Source organism: Melanotaenia boesemani, chromosome 14 (assembly GCF_017639745.1).
Source record: "Melanotaenia boesemani isolate fMelBoe1 chromosome 14, fMelBoe1.pri, whole genome shotgun sequence".
In the NCBI taxonomy this organism is placed as follows: domain Eukaryota; kingdom Metazoa; phylum Chordata; class Actinopteri; order Atheriniformes; family Melanotaeniidae; genus Melanotaenia; species Melanotaenia boesemani.
In genome coordinates, this window is record NC_055695.1 from 17,348,646 (window position 1) to 17,371,474 (window position 22,829).

At 40.2% G+C, this 22,829-nt stretch overlaps 1 protein-coding gene across 11 annotated transcripts in view; it reads left to right on the forward strand.

The window, feature by feature from the left end:
- The window catches only part of LOC121652816 (epidermal growth factor receptor substrate 15-like 1), a 35,415-nt gene that overhangs the window by 1,987 nt on the left and 10,599 nt on the right, over window positions 1-22,829 (forward strand). For 6 of the 11 annotated variants that reach the window (XR_006012688.1, XR_006012689.1, XR_006012690.1 and 3 more), the window contains exons 4-24: window positions 1,593-1,640; window positions 1,820-1,930; window positions 2,070-2,135; window positions 3,410-3,535; window positions 3,869-3,928; window positions 5,521-5,763; window positions 6,972-7,129; window positions 7,895-8,051; window positions 9,098-9,160; window positions 10,216-10,301; window positions 12,033-12,105; window positions 12,791-12,952; window positions 13,623-13,820; window positions 14,862-15,041; window positions 15,963-16,068; window positions 16,253-16,303; window positions 17,278-17,414; window positions 18,637-18,700; window positions 19,299-19,444; window positions 19,746-19,839; window positions 22,524-22,726. Coding sequence is in view for 8 of the 11 variants with exons in the window: in XM_042005854.1 (XP_041861788.1) it covers window positions 1,593-1,640; window positions 1,820-1,930; window positions 2,070-2,135; window positions 3,410-3,535; window positions 3,869-3,928; window positions 5,521-5,763; window positions 6,972-7,129; window positions 7,895-8,051; window positions 9,098-9,160; window positions 10,216-10,301; window positions 12,033-12,105; window positions 12,791-12,952; window positions 13,623-13,820; window positions 14,862-15,041; window positions 15,963-16,068; window positions 16,253-16,303; window positions 17,278-17,414; window positions 18,637-18,700; window positions 19,299-19,444; window positions 19,746-19,839; window positions 22,524-22,726 (2,532 nt within the window). In the remaining 3 variants the exon portion in view is untranslated. The remainder of the gene's footprint in view (window positions 1-1,592; window positions 1,641-1,819; window positions 1,931-2,069; window positions 2,136-3,409; window positions 3,536-3,868; window positions 3,929-5,520; window positions 5,764-6,971; window positions 7,130-7,894; window positions 8,052-9,097; window positions 9,161-10,215; window positions 10,302-12,032; window positions 12,106-12,790; window positions 12,953-13,622; window positions 13,821-14,861; window positions 15,042-15,962; window positions 16,069-16,252; window positions 16,304-17,277; window positions 17,415-18,636; window positions 18,701-19,298; window positions 19,445-19,745; window positions 19,840-22,523; window positions 22,727-22,829) is intronic. The other 5 variants (XM_042005851.1, XM_042005856.1, XM_042005850.1 and 2 more) reach the window with 4 other exon arrangements.

A 22,829-nucleotide genomic window follows, 5' to 3' on the forward strand; every position in this document is an offset into this window, starting at 1 on the left:
ACACCTAATCTTCCATTTGTTTGTGAAATTGGTGGTATTATGAAGGAAATTCTGTGGCCTGAGGCAAAAGGGCTGTTTAAAAAAATGTATCACGTAAATATCAAATGAAAACATTTCATTTGTAAGCGGCCTTTTTATTAAAAGATGAGTTCTTTATACATTTTTTGTTGTAGAGTGAAGTATTTCTGACCAAGAAAGGGGATCTTGTTTCAGACACTTCCTGTATAGAACACTGTGTGAAATCCAAATAATAATGCTATAACAATATATATATATTTATGTCAGTGAAAGAAGAGGGAAACAAATGAATATTTCAAGTAATGGAGACAAATAAATCTGTCAGGCTTTCAGAGGACAAGGAGAAGCTGAGCAGCATTTGACAGGATGTGGGCTCATAATATCCTCTTAGGAGGACAGGGGCTGGGACAGTTCAGGATCTATTAGAGTTGCATTTGTATGGTAGAAAAAAGTGTGTAGTTCTTTAGAAGAATGCGTTTAAGCTCATGCAACATTGAGGTGTATTTCAGGGTTCCACACTGCCCCTACTTACATTCTTCTTTGGCAAATGGTCTGTATTTATATAGAGCTTTTTCTGTACCTGCAATGATGGAATTTACATCATACATCACATTCAAACACTGATGGAGAAAGCTGCCATCAGGAGCAATTTGGAGTTTGGTCAAGGGTAGCTTGACAGGCCAAGGATCGAACCGGCAACCCTCAGGCTACAAGATGACCACTCTACCCACTGAGCCACGCCACCTCTAAGCCCAGTGCTTTAAGTAAAAGCACTGAGCTTATAAAGTTTCTGTGTAGTTTTTGTTTCATTCAGAAAAACAAAGAGTACTTTTTATACTGTTGCCATTTCTAACAGCCTGACAGAGTAACTCAGAAACAGAGTGCGATGGACCGAGCAGTGAAAGACAGTCAGGCACAGATTTAAAGTCCAAAAAAAGGGTTTTTTATTTTAACCCAAAAAAGTAATCCAAAACAATTATTAAATCAATTAATAAGCCAGCCCATAAAAGAGGTCAACATAAAAGAACTCTACTTAAATAACTTGTGGCAGAATAATTCAAACAAACGAAATAAACTGGCCTAACAACTGAGACACAAGGGTAAACTTTAAAGTGGCTGATCAGCCCAAACAAAAAGACACAAAGAGGTAACAGATACAAACCCAACTAAGCTAACTAAGGAAAACCCAATTTCCCCCCTGTTGATTCTGGTGTGTGGTCTGGTCCAGTGCTGAAATCTCTGCACTGATTGACAGCCTCTCATTATATGAAGCTCCCCACAGTCAACCAGCAGCAGGATAATGGCTACTTGTGTCACTGACACGTCATTTAGTTAACAGTGTGTGCAGGCTGCTAGGATGTATTGATTACATTGGGTGATCAAGGGTTGATGAAGTGGGAGGTTCTGTGGGGATGTGAGGCATCATCTCTGGACACACTCACAGATAAGAGACAGAAAACCTGTGGTTCATTATTAACAGCACTGACTGGAGCCCCGTGCGACTACACTGCTGAACATGTAGCTCCCTCTGAGCTCAGCATGTCATTAATGTGTGCTTATGTTTGCTGCTTCAGATCTGGGATTTGGCTGATCCTGATGGGAAAGGGTACCTTGACAAACAGGTGAGCGCGCCCGCCCCCCAAACAGACACACACTCACACACAGACACACACACAGATCTGCAACCCTTAATAACCCTGTTATCGTAGCTATCGTATTCAGCTAAAAGAAAAACAAACAAAAAAAAAAAGAAAAAGCAAAGATTAAATTGTAAAGGTTGAAAATGTGTTTTATGTGTCAGGGGTTTTACGTTGCTCTCCGCCTGGTGGCCTGTGCTCAGAGTGGACAGGAAGTCAGCCTGTCCAGCCTCAACCTCACTGTTCCTCCTCCCAAGTTTGTGAGTGTGAAATCGTTATTATTGTTATTATTTTTATTTATTTATTTTTTTTAGTTTTTTTTACATGATACTGCTGTTTCATTAAAGCCTTAAGTGAAAGTCAGTGAATGAATCATGTGACAGGTTCTGAATTAATAATGTTTCTTTATTTCAGAAGGACACCAGCAGTCCATCTCTGAGCAACACCTGTGTCTCTGCTGAATCCCACTGGGCTGTTAGGGTGTGTTCGCCCACACAGACACATACAGACAGAGTAAAGCTCTCTTATTACTAACATTATAAAAGGTAGAATATTGCCTGGAGTCTTGGTGATAAATCATTTTAATTTCTGACTGAGTACAACCACAACTCCAAACTGTTGGCACTCTGGATGAAATCTAAGTAAAAACACAATGTAATGATTTACAAATCTTATAAACTCATATTTTATTCACAATTGAAAATATAAAACATATGAAATATTGAAAATAAGACATTTTACTATTTAATGAAGAATATGAACTCGTCTTGATTTTGATTTCAGTAACACAGCTTATAAAGTTGTCACAGGTCAACAGCCGCTGGACCTTTGGGAGAGTAATGTTGTCCCATTCTGGTCTGATAGAGGGTCCCATCCGCTCAACAGTTCTGGGTTTTTGAATGTTTTCATTTTGTGAAAGTTTTGGACTGCCGGCGAATCAGTTCAGCACTCAGACTTTTCTACTACGAAGCCTGAATTTCTTGCTAAAATATGCAAGGTCTTCCCCGGAAAAGATGATGCTTGGATTGATTTAAAACCTGCGTATACCTGTCAGCACTGATGGAGACTTTCTAGTAGTTGCCAGTTACAGGGGCACTAACGCCCTCCATGTACTATCAGAGATACAGGTTTTGAATTGAGCTCTGGTAACAAGCTGGATCATCCCTCTACTCTTTAGTCTGGAATACACAGTGTCCATTATTTCCCAAAAATCAATTTCAGGTTTGGATTCATCAAATAAACAAGTTTTGATCCAGAAACGGATCATGACCACACATGGCTTCTTCTTTGCATAATAGAGCTTCAAGTTGCATATGTAGATGGCACAGTGAGATGTGTTCACAGACAGTGTCTGAAGGTGTTTCTGAACCAGTGCATTGATTTTCATGACGGATCATGTTTGTTTTTAATGCATTGCTACCCGAGGGCCCAAAGATCACCGACACCCACCCGATTAACTTCAACAAGTCCCTCCAGCTTTTTCTTTGAGAACCACTTTTCACCACTTTTTTCAGCCTTTTGTTGCCCCATTACAACTTTATGAGGTGTGTTGCTGCAATCAAATTCAAAATAAGCCCTTATTCGTTATGAAATAGGAAAATGTCTCACTTTCAGCATTTGATACTCGTACTGTAAAGGTTTATAGCAAAGATAATTGAAATAAGTTAGTGCTTCAACTACAGAATGATCAGAAGATGTAAGTCAGTTGAGTATTTGCAGATCAGCTGGTTCACTGAACTGTTGTGTCTTTGTAGCCTGAGGAGAAGAATAAATTTGATGGCATTTTTGAAAGTTTGGCTCCAGTCAACGGCCTTTTGTCAGGAGAAAAGGTCAAGCCAGTCCTCATCAACTCCAAGCTGCCTCTGGATGTTCTTGGAAAGGTATTTGCCTCATTTTTACTTGTTTTTAGGCCATGTCCACATGAACATGGGTATTTTTTGCAAACTGCAATTATCCTCACACAAATATGGTTTTTAGCCACTAAAATAAATCTTCTATGTAGAAGCTCCAGGATGAGTGACGTTTTGTTGATGGGGTATCCAGAATTTTTGACCTACCATACCATTGTTTCTGTTGTTTGCTGTTAGAGGATGTTTTGATCTCTTCCTTGTTTCCATGGCAATGTCAGACACCCCTAAGATGACCTTTTCATGGTTGCTGTTCAGCAACACATTGTCATAGATGACATGTCTGTGATTACTTTCCACTGCTAGGTTTGGGACCTGAGTGACATAGATAAAGATGGCCATCTGGACAAAGATGAGTTTGCTGTGGTGAGTTTGACTCTTTTCATTGTTATTCACTACAGTGTAAAGAAACTTTTTCCTTCAGGCTCCCAGCATAAATTCAAACCGTTTAAGGCAAAGTGTCTTTGCTCAGATGGAAGCTGCAGGTGAAGATGAACATAACAGAAACATGGCCCCTCAGTCAGAGGTAGCTGGTCTGTGAAGTAAACAGGCAGGATCATAACAAATGATCCAGAAGATCCAGAAGAACAAGAAACACCAAGTTTGTATAGAAGTCAGAGGTTTTTACACCAACTGAACATTTCAGGAGCTCCACTTAAATGTTAATTCTCTTCATCTAATTTTCTTCCACTTATCTGGACTGGGTGGTTAGGACGACAGTCTCAGAAGAGACCCACAGACCTCTGTCCCCTCAGCCCCCTCCTCCAGCTCTTTGGGGGACTCCCCATCATAATGGTTTGAATCACACTTTGTCTGGCACCTCACCCAGGACCATGTTGCCTGTGGTTGGGATCCCTGGAGCCCTGAAACACCTCCACCAGCATCAGGTTAATTCCTGCTTTCTAGATGTGACCCACACACATGCTGCATCTGTGACCAAGTGTTTCAGATTTCAAAGTTTTTGGTTGATTTTTTGAGTGCAGACTGGACATTTTTACAACTTATGTATGCACACAGAAGCAGACTTTTGTCACATTTTGCACAACATCGGGTTTTCTTATCTGTAGTCAAATCTTGACTGATTGCGTCATGTCTTTCCATCTTGAGGAATACTTCTCACATTATCCTTTGCCATTGAGTTGCTGTCACCAACCTAAGCTACCTTTCAGACCCCTCTAACAACTTGAAAAGCTCAACACCTTCTGTTGAGGTCAGTTTCTTGTTGCCCCCTTCCTCCCTGCTGCAGCTACAGGGATGGATCAGTTCAGTCCAAATTTAGATCAGCTCGTCTGTCAGAGTAAATGTGGCAGCTGGCCATTAGAGAGGATAAGGACATGAACATAAGTGTGACGGGAAACATGACACAAGTGTAAACAGATATAAATACAATTCTAGATTTACATAGAAATTTATCTGGCAGGTACAGCAGTGTAAGTGAAGGTACAACATTATTCTGACAACAATCACATGTCTTCCTGTCTGAACACTGTATGCTATATTCTCTGAACTGTTGATGACTTTACTTGAGGTCAGTGCTAAAAACATGGCAGAGATTTTAGTCTCTTCATGCACATCTTTCCCCTAAATCATCTGTTCCATCTCTGATCACAGACAAAGGGTATGCATGAGGCTCAGGTATGGAAGGGTCAGTGTGTGCCCAGAAACCATCATAGAGAGGAGGATGGTGCATTGACCCATAAATTCATTTTAAATTTAAAACTAATCTGATAGACTCTGCTGCAGGAAGCCAGGTAATCAACTGTTATAGTTCAGATGTGAACTGTGCAGGTTTGCTGTTAAAGACACAATGAGAAAAATAGGTGATCCCTAACTGGCTTTCAAATTGATGTCATTACTGTTACGTAAACGGTGTTGGAGCTTGTGTCTGGACTTGGGGCAACAGTAGTGTTTTTAGAAAACTTGTAATGCATCCATTGACAGCAGGATGTGCTCTCCAGGCCATGCACCTGGTGTACCGAGCCTTGGAGAAGGAGCCTGTTCCTTCGCTCCTGCCCTCCGCCCTCATCCCTCCATCTAAGAGGAAGAAGAGTCTTTGTTCGGTGACCGGACCTGTGCCTGGACTACCAGCGAGCCCTCCACCCCCAAAAGACTCCTTGCGTTCCACCCCCTCCCATGGGAGCATGACCTCGCTCAACAGCACTGGCAGCCTGTCCCCCAAACACACACTGAAGTCAGGACAGGTAAAACACACTTAACAAACACTCACACACTGCACACAATAATCCCACACTATCAACTAGAAAATGTATTTGAGATAAAATATATATAACATTTTTGCATTTCAGTTGTGTCTCTGACAGATCAGAGAAAATTAGGACAGCTCAGGAAACACAACTAACACAGCCAGGCATGATAAGATAATATTTAATTCTTTTAAACTTGTTTGTGGCTGTGTAGTGAGATTAGGTACAACAATGCTGATATTAAAGTATGCATTAGTATGCACTGATTTCCTGACTGAGCTGAGGCAAAAACACTCTGATTCAGCTCAGGATGTCCTGAAATATTCTTCTAAATTTCTAAACATCTAACAGCTGTCTGTACAGAAATGAAACTAGGATACACCTGACACAACCAAAACAACATCTGCAGATCTGTTCTCATGTCTGCTGACATCTCTAAAAATATACCACAGGAACCTTTTTTAGGTCTTTAGAGGGTCTGTTTTGTGGTCCTGACCTCAGGAACTGGGGACTAAACAGTCCTTTAAAAGAAAATTCAACCCCACAAAGGGTCCTGTAGAGAAGGAGTACTTTGGGGCCTTTCCTGAACCTTTAGGGTGAGGCTGACTGAACATTTCTGCCAAGCATTTCTCAGCATGTCCTCCTTTCCATCTCAGTCATCTCAGGTTTAATATTCACAGTTGTAGAACAGAAACAGCTGCAGGAGTTCAAACTCCAGGATGTGAACATGTTAAAAGCTGAGATAGCAAGAAAAAAAAAAAGTAAAATCAGTAGAATAAAAATCCTGTCTCCACAGCAGTTGTACCTTAACACACCATAAAAGTGTGTAACTTGGACGGATTTTGAATAGGTACAGGTGTGAAGGATTTCCTGGTTTTACTGTAGCCTCAGTCATTTAATTAATAATTCTCTATTATAAATATCTGCATTTAATCTAAGTTTTACTATATCTGTGTGCTGAAGTTGTGATGATTGTTGCTAATAAAACACTGACTGTTGGAGGTGTTTGTCCCTTAGATCTGAGCTTTATCTGTCACGTGTCCAGAAAACCCTTGTGCAGGGCAACAAAATGATCTCTTTAATCAAGTGGATTTTTGCAGTAGAATAAAGTTAAATGTTTTGGAACGTTTGCATCAGTTTCAGTAAGTCTGATTTTAAACCTAAAACCCAGAAGGTCACAAACTGAGTATCTCTGTCTGTCTCAGCATTCATTGAACTGGGTGGTGCCGGTGTCGGAGCGTGGTCGCTATGACGACATTTTCCTGAAGACAGATGCTGATCTGGATGGTTTTGTCAGCGGACAGGAAGTGAAGGATATTTTCATGCAGTCTGGACTCTCTCAAAACCTCCTTGCTCATATATGGTAGGAACCCAGCAGGCTCCCGCTCATCCTTCATCATTTCATATCATTATCATCATTTTAATGTCCATTTTAATCAATGTGACAACCAGTGCTTATTGTTGTTCTGATAACAGCACATATTAATTATTCTGATAACAAATGCTGCATTAGAGAAATGTCCTTGTACAGTGGTGGAACCCCATCGTAAGAGGTAATCAGCCCGGGATCATGTCTCTAAAATTATTCTGATTAAAAATGAGACCTCAAAAGTTGTACTAACTCTCCTCCTGCCTCCCTGCCTCTGGATGTCACTCTGTTGTCCACCAGTGTTCATCCAGCATATAATCTTTTCATTCTGTATCTTTCTGCTCACCAGCACATTTTGAGCCTCTTCCTGTTCTTTGCTGACAGCTGTTATGAGCCCAGAGCTCTTTATTCTCTTCACCTCAGCCCCCAATACTCCCATCTGATGCTTTACAAGTCTTTTTAGTAATTATTATTCCCACTCATTTTTTAACTCTCACCTTCAATGTGCCAAGCTTTATTTTTATTTACTCTTATGTTTTAAATGTTAAAACAAGCTCTGGCTATTTAAAGCATCTTGGTTATATCATATTCAGCTTTATTTAAACTTTTATTCTCTTATTTCAAAGCTGGTTTTAATCTTTGAGTGTGGACAGATGTAGATGTGAACTAGACCTGAGGCATGCAGTAACTCTGTGATGATTTTGGTAGTTATAATGTGATCAGTCTGCTCAGATTAACCCCCTTGTTTTTCCCCTGCAGGGCTTTGGCAGACACTCGGCAGATTGGCAAACTGACCAGGGAGCAGTTTGCTCTCGCCATGCACCTCATCCAACAGAAAGTAAGCAAAGGCATTGACCCTCCTCAGGCCCTGACTGCTGACATGATCCCCCCATCTGAGAGAGGCACTCCTGTACCAGTAGGTTCCAATATACGCAAACACTGAGAGAGAAATCATTATCATTCAGGTATCACTACATAAAATAGATCTTTAGGCAGTATAAAGGAAAACAAGACTGTTACCAAAAGAAAACAGTAAAAACAGACAAATGACACATTGTAAAAGGATGTTACAGTGGGCCGGATGACCTCATGTAGCGTCCTCATAGCAGAACCGTGGACATCTCACTGCGGGATGTTGTGTAGAGGCTGTACAGTGTTGTACACCAGTATGTCACCAGTCCAGGTTAGCATCAGGCTGCAATCAGTCAGTGCAGCTAGCAGGAGGCATGGAAAAGAGCTCTACATCCTCTGTTGGGAGTCAACCTATTACAGTCCAGGTTTACTGTTTGTCCTTACAGCAAGCTAACTGTAGCACTGACTAACTTATCTTCCATGGTTATGTCTTGAAACGATTACCAACAAAAGGTCCACATTGACCACATTGGAGAGGATTTCCTCTGTTAAAGAATCACTTTACAACTTTTAGCAAACAGCTTGTTTACATTGTGGAGAAAAGAACAAGATTAAATGATGATGAGCGTCAGATAGGAGAACCACAGGGAACTGCCCTCTTTTACTCCTCTGCCACTCTTCCTGGTGTCAAGGTGTTCCTGCTGGAACATTTACATCAGAGTTTAAGCCATAAGCTGAGAGCTTCTTATTGATAGATTTACACAAGTCCACAGTCAGGACATTTGGACTGAGAACAGACTTTAGTTCACCTCCAGGTGCTAATTGGCTGTTTAGGCCTTCACTGTTAATAACGCCTTATATCTCCTTTATATGTTTAAACATATAACATTCAGCAAATTGATCAGAAGGTAACAGTATCACATCTGCTTGTGAAAAAATGGACTTCCTTTGAACTTAGTTTAAAAAGTTTATGCTTCTTGACCAAACAGCCCTCTGTTCCTACATTTACTTCTCTGTTCCTGCATTTATTTAATGCTGTGAATGTTGCTCATTAAAAAGTTTGCTTGCAGTGTTTGTGTTGGTAACAATGTGTTTTGTCTCTGGGAGCAGAGTGTGTCTGGATACATGACTCCGGTGGGATCAGAGATGGCTGCTCTGTCAGAAATGAGAAGGGTGAGTACACTTCCTCTCCTCCCCTCTCTGCTCTCTCTGCTCTCTCTGCTCTATCTATCTATCTATCTATCTATCTATCTATCTATCTATCTATCTATCTATCTATCTATCTATCTATTTGTCTGTCTGTCTGTCTGTCTGTCTGTCTAATCTATATATCTAGCTAGCTAGTTAGCATCCTGCTGCTGCACATATTGTATTTTGAGCTGCCCTGATCTGTGAAATATGCTTACTGAAAGTAACGTCTGCCTCTGACCTGCAGAAACAGCATGGAAGATGTGAGGAGAGGTTAATCAGTTCAAAGTTAAACTCACTGTCATTCTGTCATTGTTTTATATTTGAACTCTTGTGCTGCTGATGTTTCTGCATCTTCCCCCTCAGGCTATAATGTTCAAGCTGTGGGTAGGTAACATGGACCTACACCGTATTAACCCATGAATGCTTTCAGTGGCTGCCAATAACTGGAAGCATTTGTCAAAGTTTTCAGTGCAGTGACAGTGTCTCACCCTGTCAACTGTCTGCTGATAAGGGGAAGATTCAAGATGATGGGATGTAAAATAATTCTCTAGCAGTTCCAGATTTATGATGGTAGCCGTTTGTAAACCTAAATGAAGTCAGATCAGTTACATTTGTTTTGTTTTCTTTTTTTTTCTTGAGAGCTACTTTTTCCATGAAATACATCCTGATGGTGGGACCAGCATGAAAAACAAATGTTAGTGGACAAAATGTTGGAGTTTAGTTGAAAACTATGAGTCATCTCAGCTTTTTGACATTTCTAATTACATAGAATTCTTAAAACGGACCATATCCAGAATCTTTCCTCTGCGGTTTGTCAGCGATAGTGACGCCTCACATGTTGGTGACTGACCCAGCCCCACCTGTCGGTCAAACCTCTGTACTGATCCTCTCTTCTTCACCACTCCTGTCTTTCCTTCAGTCTCTGTCCCTTGGTCCGATCCACCACTGCTCATTTGGTGCCATTTCTTCATCCTGCCCTCTTTACAACTAAGCTCCACTTCACCGTTCTGCCTTCCACCTTTTTTCTGTTTCTGCAGGACAGCTCCAGTTCGGTGGGTTCTGGAGAGTTCACTGGCATCAAGGAGCTGGATGACATCAGCCAGGAGATAGCTCAATTACAGAGGTAACCAGCAGTTCAGCCAATACCTCAGAAATATGATATACCTCCTTCATGACATGAGTGGAACCTTATAGTGAAACAAACTCGGATTTTAAATAGTCTTTGTGTGTGTGCATTTTTCTGTATTTCTTCTGCAGCCAGAACATTACACGTTCATTGTGAGATGTTCTGTATTTACTGTCATCATCTCCATCAGAACCACAAACACACAAACACAAAACTGAGTTCTACACATCTATCCACACCATCCATCCATCCACCCGTCCATCCTTTGATGCATGTATTTGATCCAGTTTTTGTTTGTTCACCACTTGTTCTCCATGCGGCGTCAGCACTCTTGCGTTTACGCAGTGGAATACGTTCAGGTAAACATCTTGGCTAATCAGCATTCATGAACTAAATCTTTCAGATTCTGGGACTCACATTAACAATGTTTGTTATTGCTGTGGATACTTCACACTCACTTCTGTAGGATATGCTTGTTTTTGTCAGCGCCATGTACAAACTGTTTGGAGAGGAGAGATTGTAGAACTTTGAAGTTGGTCCACATAGTAAAAGTCTGGAGTCAGATTGGATACTTCTGATAAGTTTCAGTACAGTTACTCACATCTATACTGACTCTGTATTTGACCAGAAGGATTCTCCTGGCTGGAAATGATATGACTAGCAAAAGATGATAAACATCCTGCTGAAGTATAAACAAGAAGCTTTTAACAGTTTCTGCCTTTTTCTCACAAAAATCACAAATTCTTAATGACTGCTAAAAACCAGCATTATAATTAGACTTTCTCATGATGCATCTCAGCAATCACCTGCCTGCAGTATCGGTTCACAACCTCTCTGCATATCTCTTCTGGGACTTCTGACCTCTTCCTTTTCTTTATTCCCACTCTGATCTTTAGTACTTTCTGCGTGTTATGGGTGGGATTCAAATCCAGTTTGGGCCACACCAGAAAGTTTTATTTGTAACCATTTATTGATCACTTTGGATCATTGTATTAATGGAATATCTAAAGAGAGTCAGTTTATGGTTCTCTGTGCTCTAAGATTTCAGTCATGAAGAGGCTCACCAGTGGAAGTCATAAGATTTGTGTGGTATTAAGTCTGAAAGGGAGGAGAGATATTTTTATTTAGTTTTCCAGAAAGGGTGATCATCATAGTGATAGACAGTGTACAAAATGAGCCAGTTTTGTCACACAGACCCCACAGTAAACCTGAAGTTGACCATGAGTCAGACATCTTCGGTCCCTCAGAGATCATTGGCAAAGGCTGGTGCAGAATCCTGTGACCAAAAATGAAATTAACACTAATTAAAGAGAGGCAATGAGTCATTCTGAACATGGCATCTTTAGCAAAATTTGTTAGCGAGCCATGGTTTCCAATCCATGGAATGAGGGAGACGCAGCTCTGGTTCTGGAAGGCCACTGTCCTGCAGGTTCTACATGTTTCCCTGCTTCAGAGTAAAAGGTCATTATCAAGTTGTTGCTAAATTTGACAACAAGCTGTTGGAGATCTGTTTCATTTGAACCAGGTGTGTTGGGGCAGGAAGCATATAACACCTGCGGGACATCAGCTCTCTGGGAACAGAACTGGATTGTGTCTGTCATAGGATCTCAGTCCAGTTTCTTTTGGGCCATTTTCATGTATGTGTATGCAGCTGGGGTGGTGGATTTTAACCTTGTTCCATGAAAAGTACTTATTCTGTCTGTGTTCACTTGTGTATGTGTGTCTCAGGGAGAAGTACACACTTGAGCAGGACATCAGGGAGACAGAGGACGCCATCAGACACAAGAGTGCAGAGGTTCAGGTGAGACCACCTCCTGAATGTCAGCACATGGATCCATATCAAACAGTCTGAACAGTCCGTCTGGATCTGACACTGAAACCTTTTCACACATTCAAATTAAACATCATTCTGTTAATGTGGCAGTACTTGATTCAGACAAGGTGGATAGGATGAATAACCACCAATATATATATATATATATGTACAGTATATACATATATACATATGTGTTACAAATCTACTGTCTGTTGTAGGAAAATGTAATGCTGTCTGTGAGAGGTGAAGCTATGGCTCTGAACTGAAAGGTGGATGGAGCAGCTGAAAATTTTGATTTATAATGAGACAGAAACTGAAACGGTTTCCTGTGGTTCATTTGGCTTAATTCGCTGAGGAAAAAATACTCGGCACTTCAGCTGAGTATAAAACCCTGAAGGACAAAAGCTTGAACTCCACTCTTATTTATTTATTCAACAATGTGATCTGTCAGATACCGCTGAACAGCTGATTTGACATGCTGATTAGACAAGATTTGACATGTTAAAAAGTGATACGTGTTAGTGCCACCTGATCAGACTGTCTTCTTAGAATGTTAAAGAGAATCTCTAACATCATCAGTTTCTAGCTAGTTAATGGAAGGCATGTGTGAAAAGGTCACCCAGCATGTTAGCTGATGGGTACTAACATGTTTTGATGATTGGTCCATCAGGAAATGCAGAATGACCTGGACAGAGAGACAATCAGCCTACAGGAGCTGGAGGCTCAAAAACAGGATGCTCAGGACCGCCTGGATGAGATGGACCAACAGAAACATAAACTGGAAGACATGCTGAATGAAGTGAGGATGAAGTGCCAAGAAGAGTCTCAGATGGTAAGGAAGGACAGACTGGTGCTTGTGACAGTTGAAGTTGGTTTACTACTAAAGAACAACAGAGCAGATGAGAAGAAAGAGAAAAGCACAAGTAATTTAGGAAAACTGATTTGAAATGTCTTAATTACAGAAATGTTCAGGCACCTCACTGAGTCCTTGCTGTGGTTGAAAGCTTCCTGAGCAGTAACAGCAGAGTCTGTACAGGAGTTAGTATTGTCGTCCACGTGAACACTGAGACTTAATGTTTCCTACATACTGAACTCCCGGATGTTATGTTTCCTGGACACTAATAGGGAGGTCTGATTAGAAGATTGCTGCTCTCACTGTTGTCCTTGTGGAATCATCTCCCTCTCTGGATCTCATTAATGATTGCCTTTAGCTTCCTGGTTTCTGTCCAAGCAGATAAATACAGACTCATTCATGATCTTTGGATATTTCAGTATTTCTGGATTGTTCTTTTTTTCCACACTTCATCTGCATTTTGGCTCAGATTTATTAAATAAATATTGACACCTTGTAAGATGCCATGGTGTTGTTGATCTAAGGATGTAGTTGTATCCTTTTAGAACCTGGTCACAAGCAGATGATTTCATCCATGTGGTTGAAGAACTGCACAAGAGATTTTAAAGTTACTTAGGAATGACTTAACTTCATCCTTGTCTGTCTATAGATCACCACCTTGCAGAGCCAGATACACTGTCAGGAGTCAGACTTACAGAGCCAGGAGGAGGAACTCAGCCGGGCCAAGGCTGATCTGGGCCGCCTGCAGCAGGAGGAGAATCAGCTGGAGCAGAGCTTGGCTGCTGGCAAGATCCAACTGGAAACCATTATTAAGTCTCTGAAGTCCACCCAGGATGAGATCAATCAGGTAGGACATAGGTAGTGTTTGTGTGTCTGAAGGCTGCCAGCAGGGGGCGCCACTGCACTTCATCACCTGCTGTTTACTTGGCATGAAAGTGTGGATAATGTTATCTGTTTTCTGCCAGCCACTCCTCTCTCTCTCTCTCTCTCTCTCTCTCTCTCTCTCTCTCTCTCTCTCTCTCTCTCGCTTTCTTTTATATCTCTAGTATTTTTCTACAGATCACAACCACAAAACCAAGAGTTTTGATTCTGTGCAAAATGTAAATAAAAGTATCATTAAATTATTTATAAATCTCTTAAAGCAATATTTTATTCACAGCAGAACATAGAAAACATGTCAAATGTTGAAAGTAAGACATTGAAAGATGATAAGGTCATCTGGAATTTGATGGCAGTAACACATCTTATTAAGTTAATGGAGGTCCATTGTTCCCACTGTGCAGCATCCACTCTTCTTTTAACAGACTTGGACCTTTGGGAGAAGGTTATTGTCCCATTCTGGTCTGATAGAGGATTCTAGGTGCTCAATAGTCCTGGGTCTTCTTTGTGATTCTCTTTTATTTACTTTTTAATCTTTTAGCCAAGGTTTTAGAGGACAGTTAAAGTACTGTAACTATAAGCCTATGCATGAGTGTGTGTCCAGTTTTTACCTTGCTCTCACCTTTTTCAGAGCAGTGATGATAATTGATTGCACATTTATTGGTAAATTGCACATTTATTGGTAAAGACATGAAGTGAAAAGATAAAAATAGGCTGCACAATTTCTAGTCCTGGTAAGTGAGAAAATAACAGGGCTGTGTGGAAAAATATTTTGTTGCTGTGGTTAATGATTGCAACCTCAGCCTGCAGCACATTCAGAAACATGCTTAAGTCAGAAATGACTTGGGAGAAACATGTAGAATATTTTATATTTCTGCTAGTGTTCCAGAGATTCAGCAGCAAGCTTCAGTGTCGCATTGATGTGACCTGTTTGCACTTTTAAAAAATGTGTAACATCTTGTAGTATTTTAGGCTCCTCAAGTTCCTGACTTGTGTTTATTTCCTTCAGGCTCGCAGCAAGTTATCTCAGATTCAGGACAGTCAACAGGAAGTTTCGAAGAGCATCGAGCAGTACAACCGCAGCCTGAATGGAACCCATGGAGGTAGCATGACCAACCTGGCCGACATGAGCGAGGGCTTTGTTGACAGAGACAACGGAGGCTTCTCAGCAATGGGGAGGGCCGTACAGGTCAGGGGGCTTCTACTTCTTACTGCGGATTGCAGCACATTTAATTGTTCCTCACTCAGACTTTTTCTACAGGCATCAGTGCTTCAAAATTATAGCTAAAAACACACTTCCTCTGTTTCTCTGGGTCTTTTCCCTTGTAAGCATTATCTTCAGTTTGCAAATCAGCATTAGCTCTCTCTTCTGTCATTAAGTCCATATTTCACTGAAAACTCTGTTTCTTATGTCTGACTCTCAGATCCCACAGTTTCCCGACAAGTCAGATTTTACAGTGCTGCTTTTTTGAGGGTCAGAAGCACAGACCTTTTTCATTTATTTAAAGTTAATCTTTGATCAATGTCTCGAAGCCCAGCAGAGGGTTGAAATATGAGCTGTCTTTGTTAGCGCTTGTACATTTGTATAGAAACATTGGGATGTACTTACTTGATAGGGAACGCAGTGAATAAGAAAAACTGGACTAATTTTGTGAAGAGTGACATAGAACAAAAGTTTCAGTAATGACTGATCTGTGGTTGCTCAGTGGATTTATTTTATGCAGAGCGTTGATGATAGAGTGTTTAGTGTCACCACCAACATCAGCCTCATTTTTCAACAGGTAGTTTTACTAATTTAATCTGGAGACAGTGGGGATTAATAGATTTCACTGTGGGATTTCACCTTGGTTCCTCTGAAACAAGCTCTGTTTGTACTGCAGTTCATTAGAACTGATTTGGGATCTGTTAATCCGCATCTTCAGTGACGACACCCCCAGCATCTGAGACCAGAGTACTTTCTTATTGTCTTTGGTTTGAGAACTGATTTAACTTATTTGATGATCATTGTACTTGCTATAGAGTGGAGGAAGGGAAGTGTGTTGTTGGAGTTTGTTGGATGGGGTGATGGATGAGATCTTATTCAGTAAATAACTCTATTTTCATTCTACAGGAAGATCCATTCAAAGTAAAGCCCCCTGTCTTCAACAGCCAGCCACAGGAGCTTCACACAGACCCTTTTCACTCTGAAGACCCTTTCAAAACAGACCCATTTAAAGGTTAGACCACTTTACTTTCACCATGTACCCTCTCATGGTGTCTCTCTGTCTTCCCACTCCTCTCTGCAGTTATTGCTTTTTTTCTGTCCAAACAGCTTATATCTTTTGTTTACTTGAGTTGCTCACTGACTGTTTTCTCCCTTTCTTTGTTTTCCTCCTGCTTTACATGACTCCGCTCCTATAGGTGACCCATTTCAAAATGACCCTTTTGCAAAGCAGCCATCATCATCCACAGGTATTTACTTGGAACAGTGAGATCAGTTATTTTCTGGCAGCATTTTATTCTAATGAAGAGAATCTATTGTTGCTTCACTGAGACTACACCAACACTGTTAAAACTGCTTGCACTGTTCAATAAGTTGCACTGATGTTATTCTTAACTAAATCACCAAACAAAGCGACTGACAGCACAGTCCAAACATCACATCTTTCTGATTCTGTAATAGCTCACACATGGTGATGCTGCGTTTCACCTGGGTTAAAGGTTTAAATATAAGGTAGCTCATGTCTTGGAACACTCACTGAGTGCCAGGTACCAGCTCTTAAACTTTGGTTGACACATGTGTGTGCTCGAACTCTTGTTGCACTTCCTCCTTCAGTAATATGATACAGTTTCAGTTCTCTGCTCAGTAGATGGAAAACAAGCTTTTCATGCAGCAATGAAGCTCACACCCTGGCATGCTCTGACTCCAGTGTGTAGATCCATTCCTGCTTCTTGCTCCTTTAGTTTGTTCGTGGTAATTCAAACAAGACAGCCTTCCTGTCAGAGCTAGCTGGATGCTACAGTTGTACTGAGACTGTTCACATGTTCTCCAGTCACAGAGACCCTTCTCTAAATATTGTCAGGAAGTCATTCTCATATTAACAGAAGTATAATTTATAAACTAAAATCTGTCATTCAAAGATGAAATTAAGAGCTTTTACAGATTTTCTGAAATGTGAATACACTGTAGGTTTATCACAGAACTCTGGTTGGGGCATCTTATATGCAAATTTTCCAGTGTATTCATACACAACTGCTGAATACCTAAAACATGTGTTATGTATAGTGTAGCTGCACTGTAAGTCATTTTGTGGATAAAAAAAAAAACATTTTTACTGATGGTGGTATTTCATAAACATTGATTATTTAGCTTTACCTAGTTTGGTTAATGAGAAGTTAGAGAAATAATGCACTCAGTGTTTGAGTGACTGATGTTTCTACCACAGATCCTTTTGGAGGAGACCCGTTCAAAGAGGCAGATCCATTCAAAGCTTCATCAGAAGATTTCTTCAAGAAAACCACAAAGATGGATCCTTTCTCCGCACCAGATCCCTTCAGTAAAAGTGCCACTTTACCATCCAAGGTACCTCAGTGTCAACACAGCTGCTTTTTAAAATCCTGAACAGAACAAACTTTGGCTTTAGGGTTTTTGTCAACTTCATATGCATAAATGTCTAAACTGATCAGGACATCAACATGTTTTGCATCTTTAGAGCTCTCCATATCAGAAAACCTTCTAAAGAGGTTCTAATCTAACCTGGCTGAAACGTGTCTCTCTTACTGCTGAGAAAGTACAAACCTCTCTGTGACCTTACAGTGACTCATGCACATGCCCTCACTTATTACCTTCCTGCAGCTGGTTTGAAGTTCAGCTTACAGATAGTGTTAGCTGGAGCAACGGTGACTCAGTCAGCATCTGTGAAGGAATAAAAAAGAATTTTATATGATTTGTTTTCATTTAAGAAAACAATGTGTTTGTTCAGCTGTTCCATTGTAGAAAAAAACCCAAAATGACACAAAACTGTTTCATTCCTTTATAAATAGCTGGTTTTTTGTTTGTTTTTACATTTCTTTTTCAGGTCAAGTAGTGAAAATAGTTTGACAATTATTTGTATTTTTAAAACAAATACACATGTTTTAATATGTAAATGAGTCTGCGAATAAAGAAATATTTGCAGAGCAATTAGCAATGGACAACAAAGAGCATTGGAAACTGAATAAAATGCTCTTTGGAAAGGCCCTATCCTGCAAAACCGGTCTATCCAGTTATTGGCCAGAAAGTTGGTATCTAATTGATAAATATCAATCTGTGAAATCCTCAGACAAAGTTGCCATCAGAAAACACAGAGAGGAACTGAAACTAAAATAACTGGGAATATCTTCTGCTTGATCTGGTCTGAAAAAAAAAAAAACATTGGTTCAGTCTTTGTCAGCTACTAGATTGAGTAGTTTTGTATCAGATTTTTGAGGGCCAATTAAATCAGCCAAATGAGCTGCATTTTCTATTATTTTTGCCAAGGTTGTCTTTCTTCTTGTTGCCACCTGCAGCCTACACATACTGTAAATAAGCAAAAATCGTCAGAAAGGATTTTAGGGGTCTTCATTTCTGACATAACCTCAGAAACCTCCAGCATACAGAAGGAGGAACATCTGAACAGGTCACAGACATGCTTACATTATTGGCTCAACATGTTTGGACCCATGGCATTTATTCAGATTTTAACGCAGAAGAAGACTTATTACTGTTTGGTTGTGACTTTATTGCATTTATTAATAAAATAGCATTTATTTGATGTTTTCTACAGCAAACTGGTCACTTTCCAGGCACTGACCCATTTTCTTCAAGCCACCCAAAATCCAGAGGACCAGGTATGAGTTCTTTCTTTATTCCATCATATAACTTGCAGAAATAAAACAGCTTTTTAAAGTAAAAATGAAATCAAAAGATGTTAAACCACAGTGCAACAGTGTTGTGTTGAGCTTAGACTGATGTCAGACTTTAGTTAAAGTTTTCTGAGTGATTTGAACTCAGCTTAAATGGGTGGACAAACCTTGAACCATGACTGCAGTCACATTAGCTAGCCTGCCACTCTAGGTTTTAGGACCACTGAAATTCCATACAGGTCTGAGATCAGAGTTTAAAATTCTTTTGCTTCTTCCAAACCCAACTGAATCAAACAATTCTGCTTTTATTCTAACCAACAACAAGATGCTTTTTATGTTAAGGCTCAGCAGGCTAACATGCTAATAGTGTCATTCATGGAAATTAGTTTGCCAAAATTTAATCATCACACATAAAAACATCAGTTCATGTTAGGAAATCCAAGACCTGTGTTGAAACACAGGAAACGGCAGCTTTGCTGATGTGCAAATTCATGAAAATGGTGCATGGATTTAAAAAGTGGTTTCAGTTATACTGAATAAATCAGATAGGCCGGTAATCAAAGCTTGTGATTATTACTTTCAGATCTGTTTGGCACTTTAGACCCGTTTGGGAGCAGTTCGTTCAATAGCAGCACAAACAGCTCGGCTGGATTTGCAGACTTCAGCCACATGTCCAAACCCAGAGACACCTTTGAAGGACGGGCTAGCTGGCTGCCAGACTACCAGAAGGTACTGAAGACCAAACTTCAAATTAAAAACTTTTTTTGTGGGCAGGCAGACACATGGGCTCTGGAAAGAACAATAGTATAACAAATGTGAAAGATAAGATTGTATTTTTCATTGTTTCTGTACTAAAATATGTTGCCACGTGTGTAGAGACCCACAGAGACCCCACAGTGTTCAGTTTTAAAGGACTGTAACTTTAATAGAACAGCTTAAAATAACCTTTCTGACATAAATATGTTGTCAACAAACCTTATAACATTGTGTTGAACTTACCAACCTCCTCCAACTCTGTGTTTTATTCCAGCCTGTGTTTGCAGATGACCCATTTAGCAGGAAAAGTGACACACCAGCTCTGCCTCCGAAGAAGAGCGTCCCTCCAAGACCCAAACCCCCCAGCGGTGAGAGCTTCAGTACACAAGCTTTAAATGAGCTACCAAACATATTAACAGTCATCACTTCTGTCTTTGTGGAATGAAGTTTGTGTGAGAGCTTTTGTTGTTGTTGTTCTTGATAACATCAGTTTGACAGCCGAAGAATTAGCAACTACTTTTATTTCTTAATGATATCACCTGTAAGTGTTCTGTGTGGTTGGTATGAAACAAAGAGAGAATGGTTTCCTGCATCTCTTGTTCGCCAGCAGTCCTGCAGTTACCTCAGACAAAAGCAGCTTACCTCATGAAATTTAGTGCCTTACATTGAATTTTAGGACAGTAACAATGATAAAGTGAAATGTGCCTACTTGATAAGAAGTTCATGTCACAGAAAAAAAAAACTGTACTTCAGATGTCGCAGATCAATGCAGCCAGCTTTCATCTTGGCTGAAACTGCCTCTCAGATGGACATCTAAGGCTGCTTTTTCTCCTCTTTGATTTATCTTTCAAACTTGTAACGAAACACATTCTTATTTCATGTTTCTAGTTTCTACCAAGGCTCTAATCCTAACATGCATGTTTTTGGTTTATGGGAGGAAGCAGAAGAATATGAAGAGAACCCACACATGCAAGGGAGAGCATGGAAACACCACGCAGAAAGAACCAGCCTAGATTCCAGAAGAGTGGTTCTGATATAAACGATGATGTCCACTGACACAAGGACACTCTGTGACAGTTCGTGTTGGGTTTTACAACCATTACCCAGCAGAAAATAGGCCTGAAAATAATATTTGCTTTGTTGGCATCATTGCTACAGATTCTGGTTCTTTTGAGTTTTCGAAAACATAATGGGACAGCTTGAGAATGTCATGTTCAGCATGTTTCCAGTACAGTGTTAACACGCTGAGTCAGATCATGTTTAGGGGAACTAGTCTGTTATCTGCTGAAAGAAAGAAAAGAGACTCTAAAACTATGGTTAAATGCCACGTCAGTGTTTTTTTTAACTATAAATTTAATCTATCATTGCTCAAAAAAGTGCTGCTGGGTTGTTTGTGAACATCCTCATGTAGAGGTGGTGAAGTACGGGAGATGGTGTGCAGTTTCCTCTGCCCGTTGTTTTCAGACACACCCTGTCTTGCTTCCTTTATGTGGGTTTAGGTGGGGTGTGTGAATGTTTGTGGGTGAGTGCTGCAGGTCATCATACAAGCTGCATACAGTTAGTAAAATGAACTTATTGTGTATTTCCTCTAGATGTTATTCTGCTGGATGCTCTTCTTATTGCTCATCATGCTGATAGACCTGAAGCTGGGTAGGTCTTATGAGATTGTGTGGTAGAAGTTCAAATTAGATGCCACCTCTGTTACACAGAATTGTAAAGCAGGGTGGAGTCCATAGTTGCGGTTTCTCAAGTGTGTGTGTGTGCTTGTGTGAGCGTGTGCTAGGATGTACACAGTTTACTCAAAAAAAAAGGAGAAAAAAAAATTATTGGCAGGGTTGCAGTTTTGCTCAACATGGAGTGTGAAATGAACTGCTCACCCTTACCAGCCGGTTATCTGGCAGCAGGTCATATTGTGTGTGTGTTGCTTTTGTTGGGTCCTGTGGTTTAACACCTACAATGTTCCCACAGTCCTCTGGCAGGCCCAGTTTCATCTTCTTGTCAGTAACAGAAGCTGCTATAATTATAAATACTGGTATGCTCCATGTTTTGTTTCTGCACATGTTGACATGTGGCTCTGCAGAGTCTGATTAAAAAAAAAAACACAAAAAAAACAGTCTTTTTAAAAGCAGTTTAAAGTCTGAAATAGTTGTCAGGAAGCTGCTGGTACAAATTTTTGGTTGTGTTTCTGCCTCCATGCAGTCCTCTTGGAGCTGTTTTTGTTTTTTTTGTTTTTTTTTTTAACTAATATAATATGCTATTATAAAACCGTAAACAGATAATATCCAGATGTATATCCGATTTATTGTAAGAAAGGTAATATGGGTTATTTTACAGATTTAATGATCAGAAAAACAGGAGCCAAAAAATGATATACTGCAGATCTAAACTGGTGTGCACATGTTTACTCTGTAACGGTTATTTATTTGTAAAATGTGTAGATGATGAACATTTTATGTCTGCTTGTTCTGAAGCTGAGTGACTTTTTTTTTAAATGACACGGTTTAGGTGAAATATTCTGCTAAATGGGGAACAGAGTTTGAATACTTCATAAATATAAAGATTGTGGATAATATGGTGAGCCAGTGTTTGATGTTGTGGGTAGAGAGATAACTGTTGAATGCCCTGTGGGTTCTGGGTTATCTCTGGTTTTGGTCCTTTGGGTGTTGTGTCTTTTTCTGTTACCAGCTGTTTGTCAGTACTTCCTGTCTTTAGGGGAATTAAGTTCTGCAGATTATAATTAGACATTTGTGCTTGAGTTGAATTTTAGAGGTCTGTAAACATTTCTGAGATGGTAGGCATCTGAGGTGACTGTGCAGGCCCACACAAATGGGAGTGGTAGTATTTTAATCAGATTGGTGCTACTAGTGTTACTAAATATAAGGTGAGAACTGAGATAAGAAGACAGAGCCGAGGAATTAAAGCATCTGAAGATGTCCAGTCATCTCTTAATGATGCTGTGCGACAGGTTTTTGTGTTTGAATTAGTCTGAATTTACTGGCAAAAGCCAGAAACTTTAACTTATGATGACGTGCCTCATCTTTTGTGTCTTCAGGTAAAACAACACCAGTTAGCCTAACTGGTGTTGCAGATTCCTCCAAACCATGTGACCCCTTCCAGCCATTCAGCACTGACATCATCGATCCATTTCAGAGTAAAAAAGGCCCAGGAGATCCGTTCAGCGGCAAGGACCCCTTCGCCCCATCCTCAGCATCAAGTAAAGCACCTAAAGACTCGGGTTTTACAGACGTCAGCTCTGTAAGTTGAGATCGGTGATACTGTTAAACTGCTAGTGCGCACACAGCCACACACACAAATACCAGCACAGTCGCAACATTTCAGTTCACTGCAGCAAAAACTG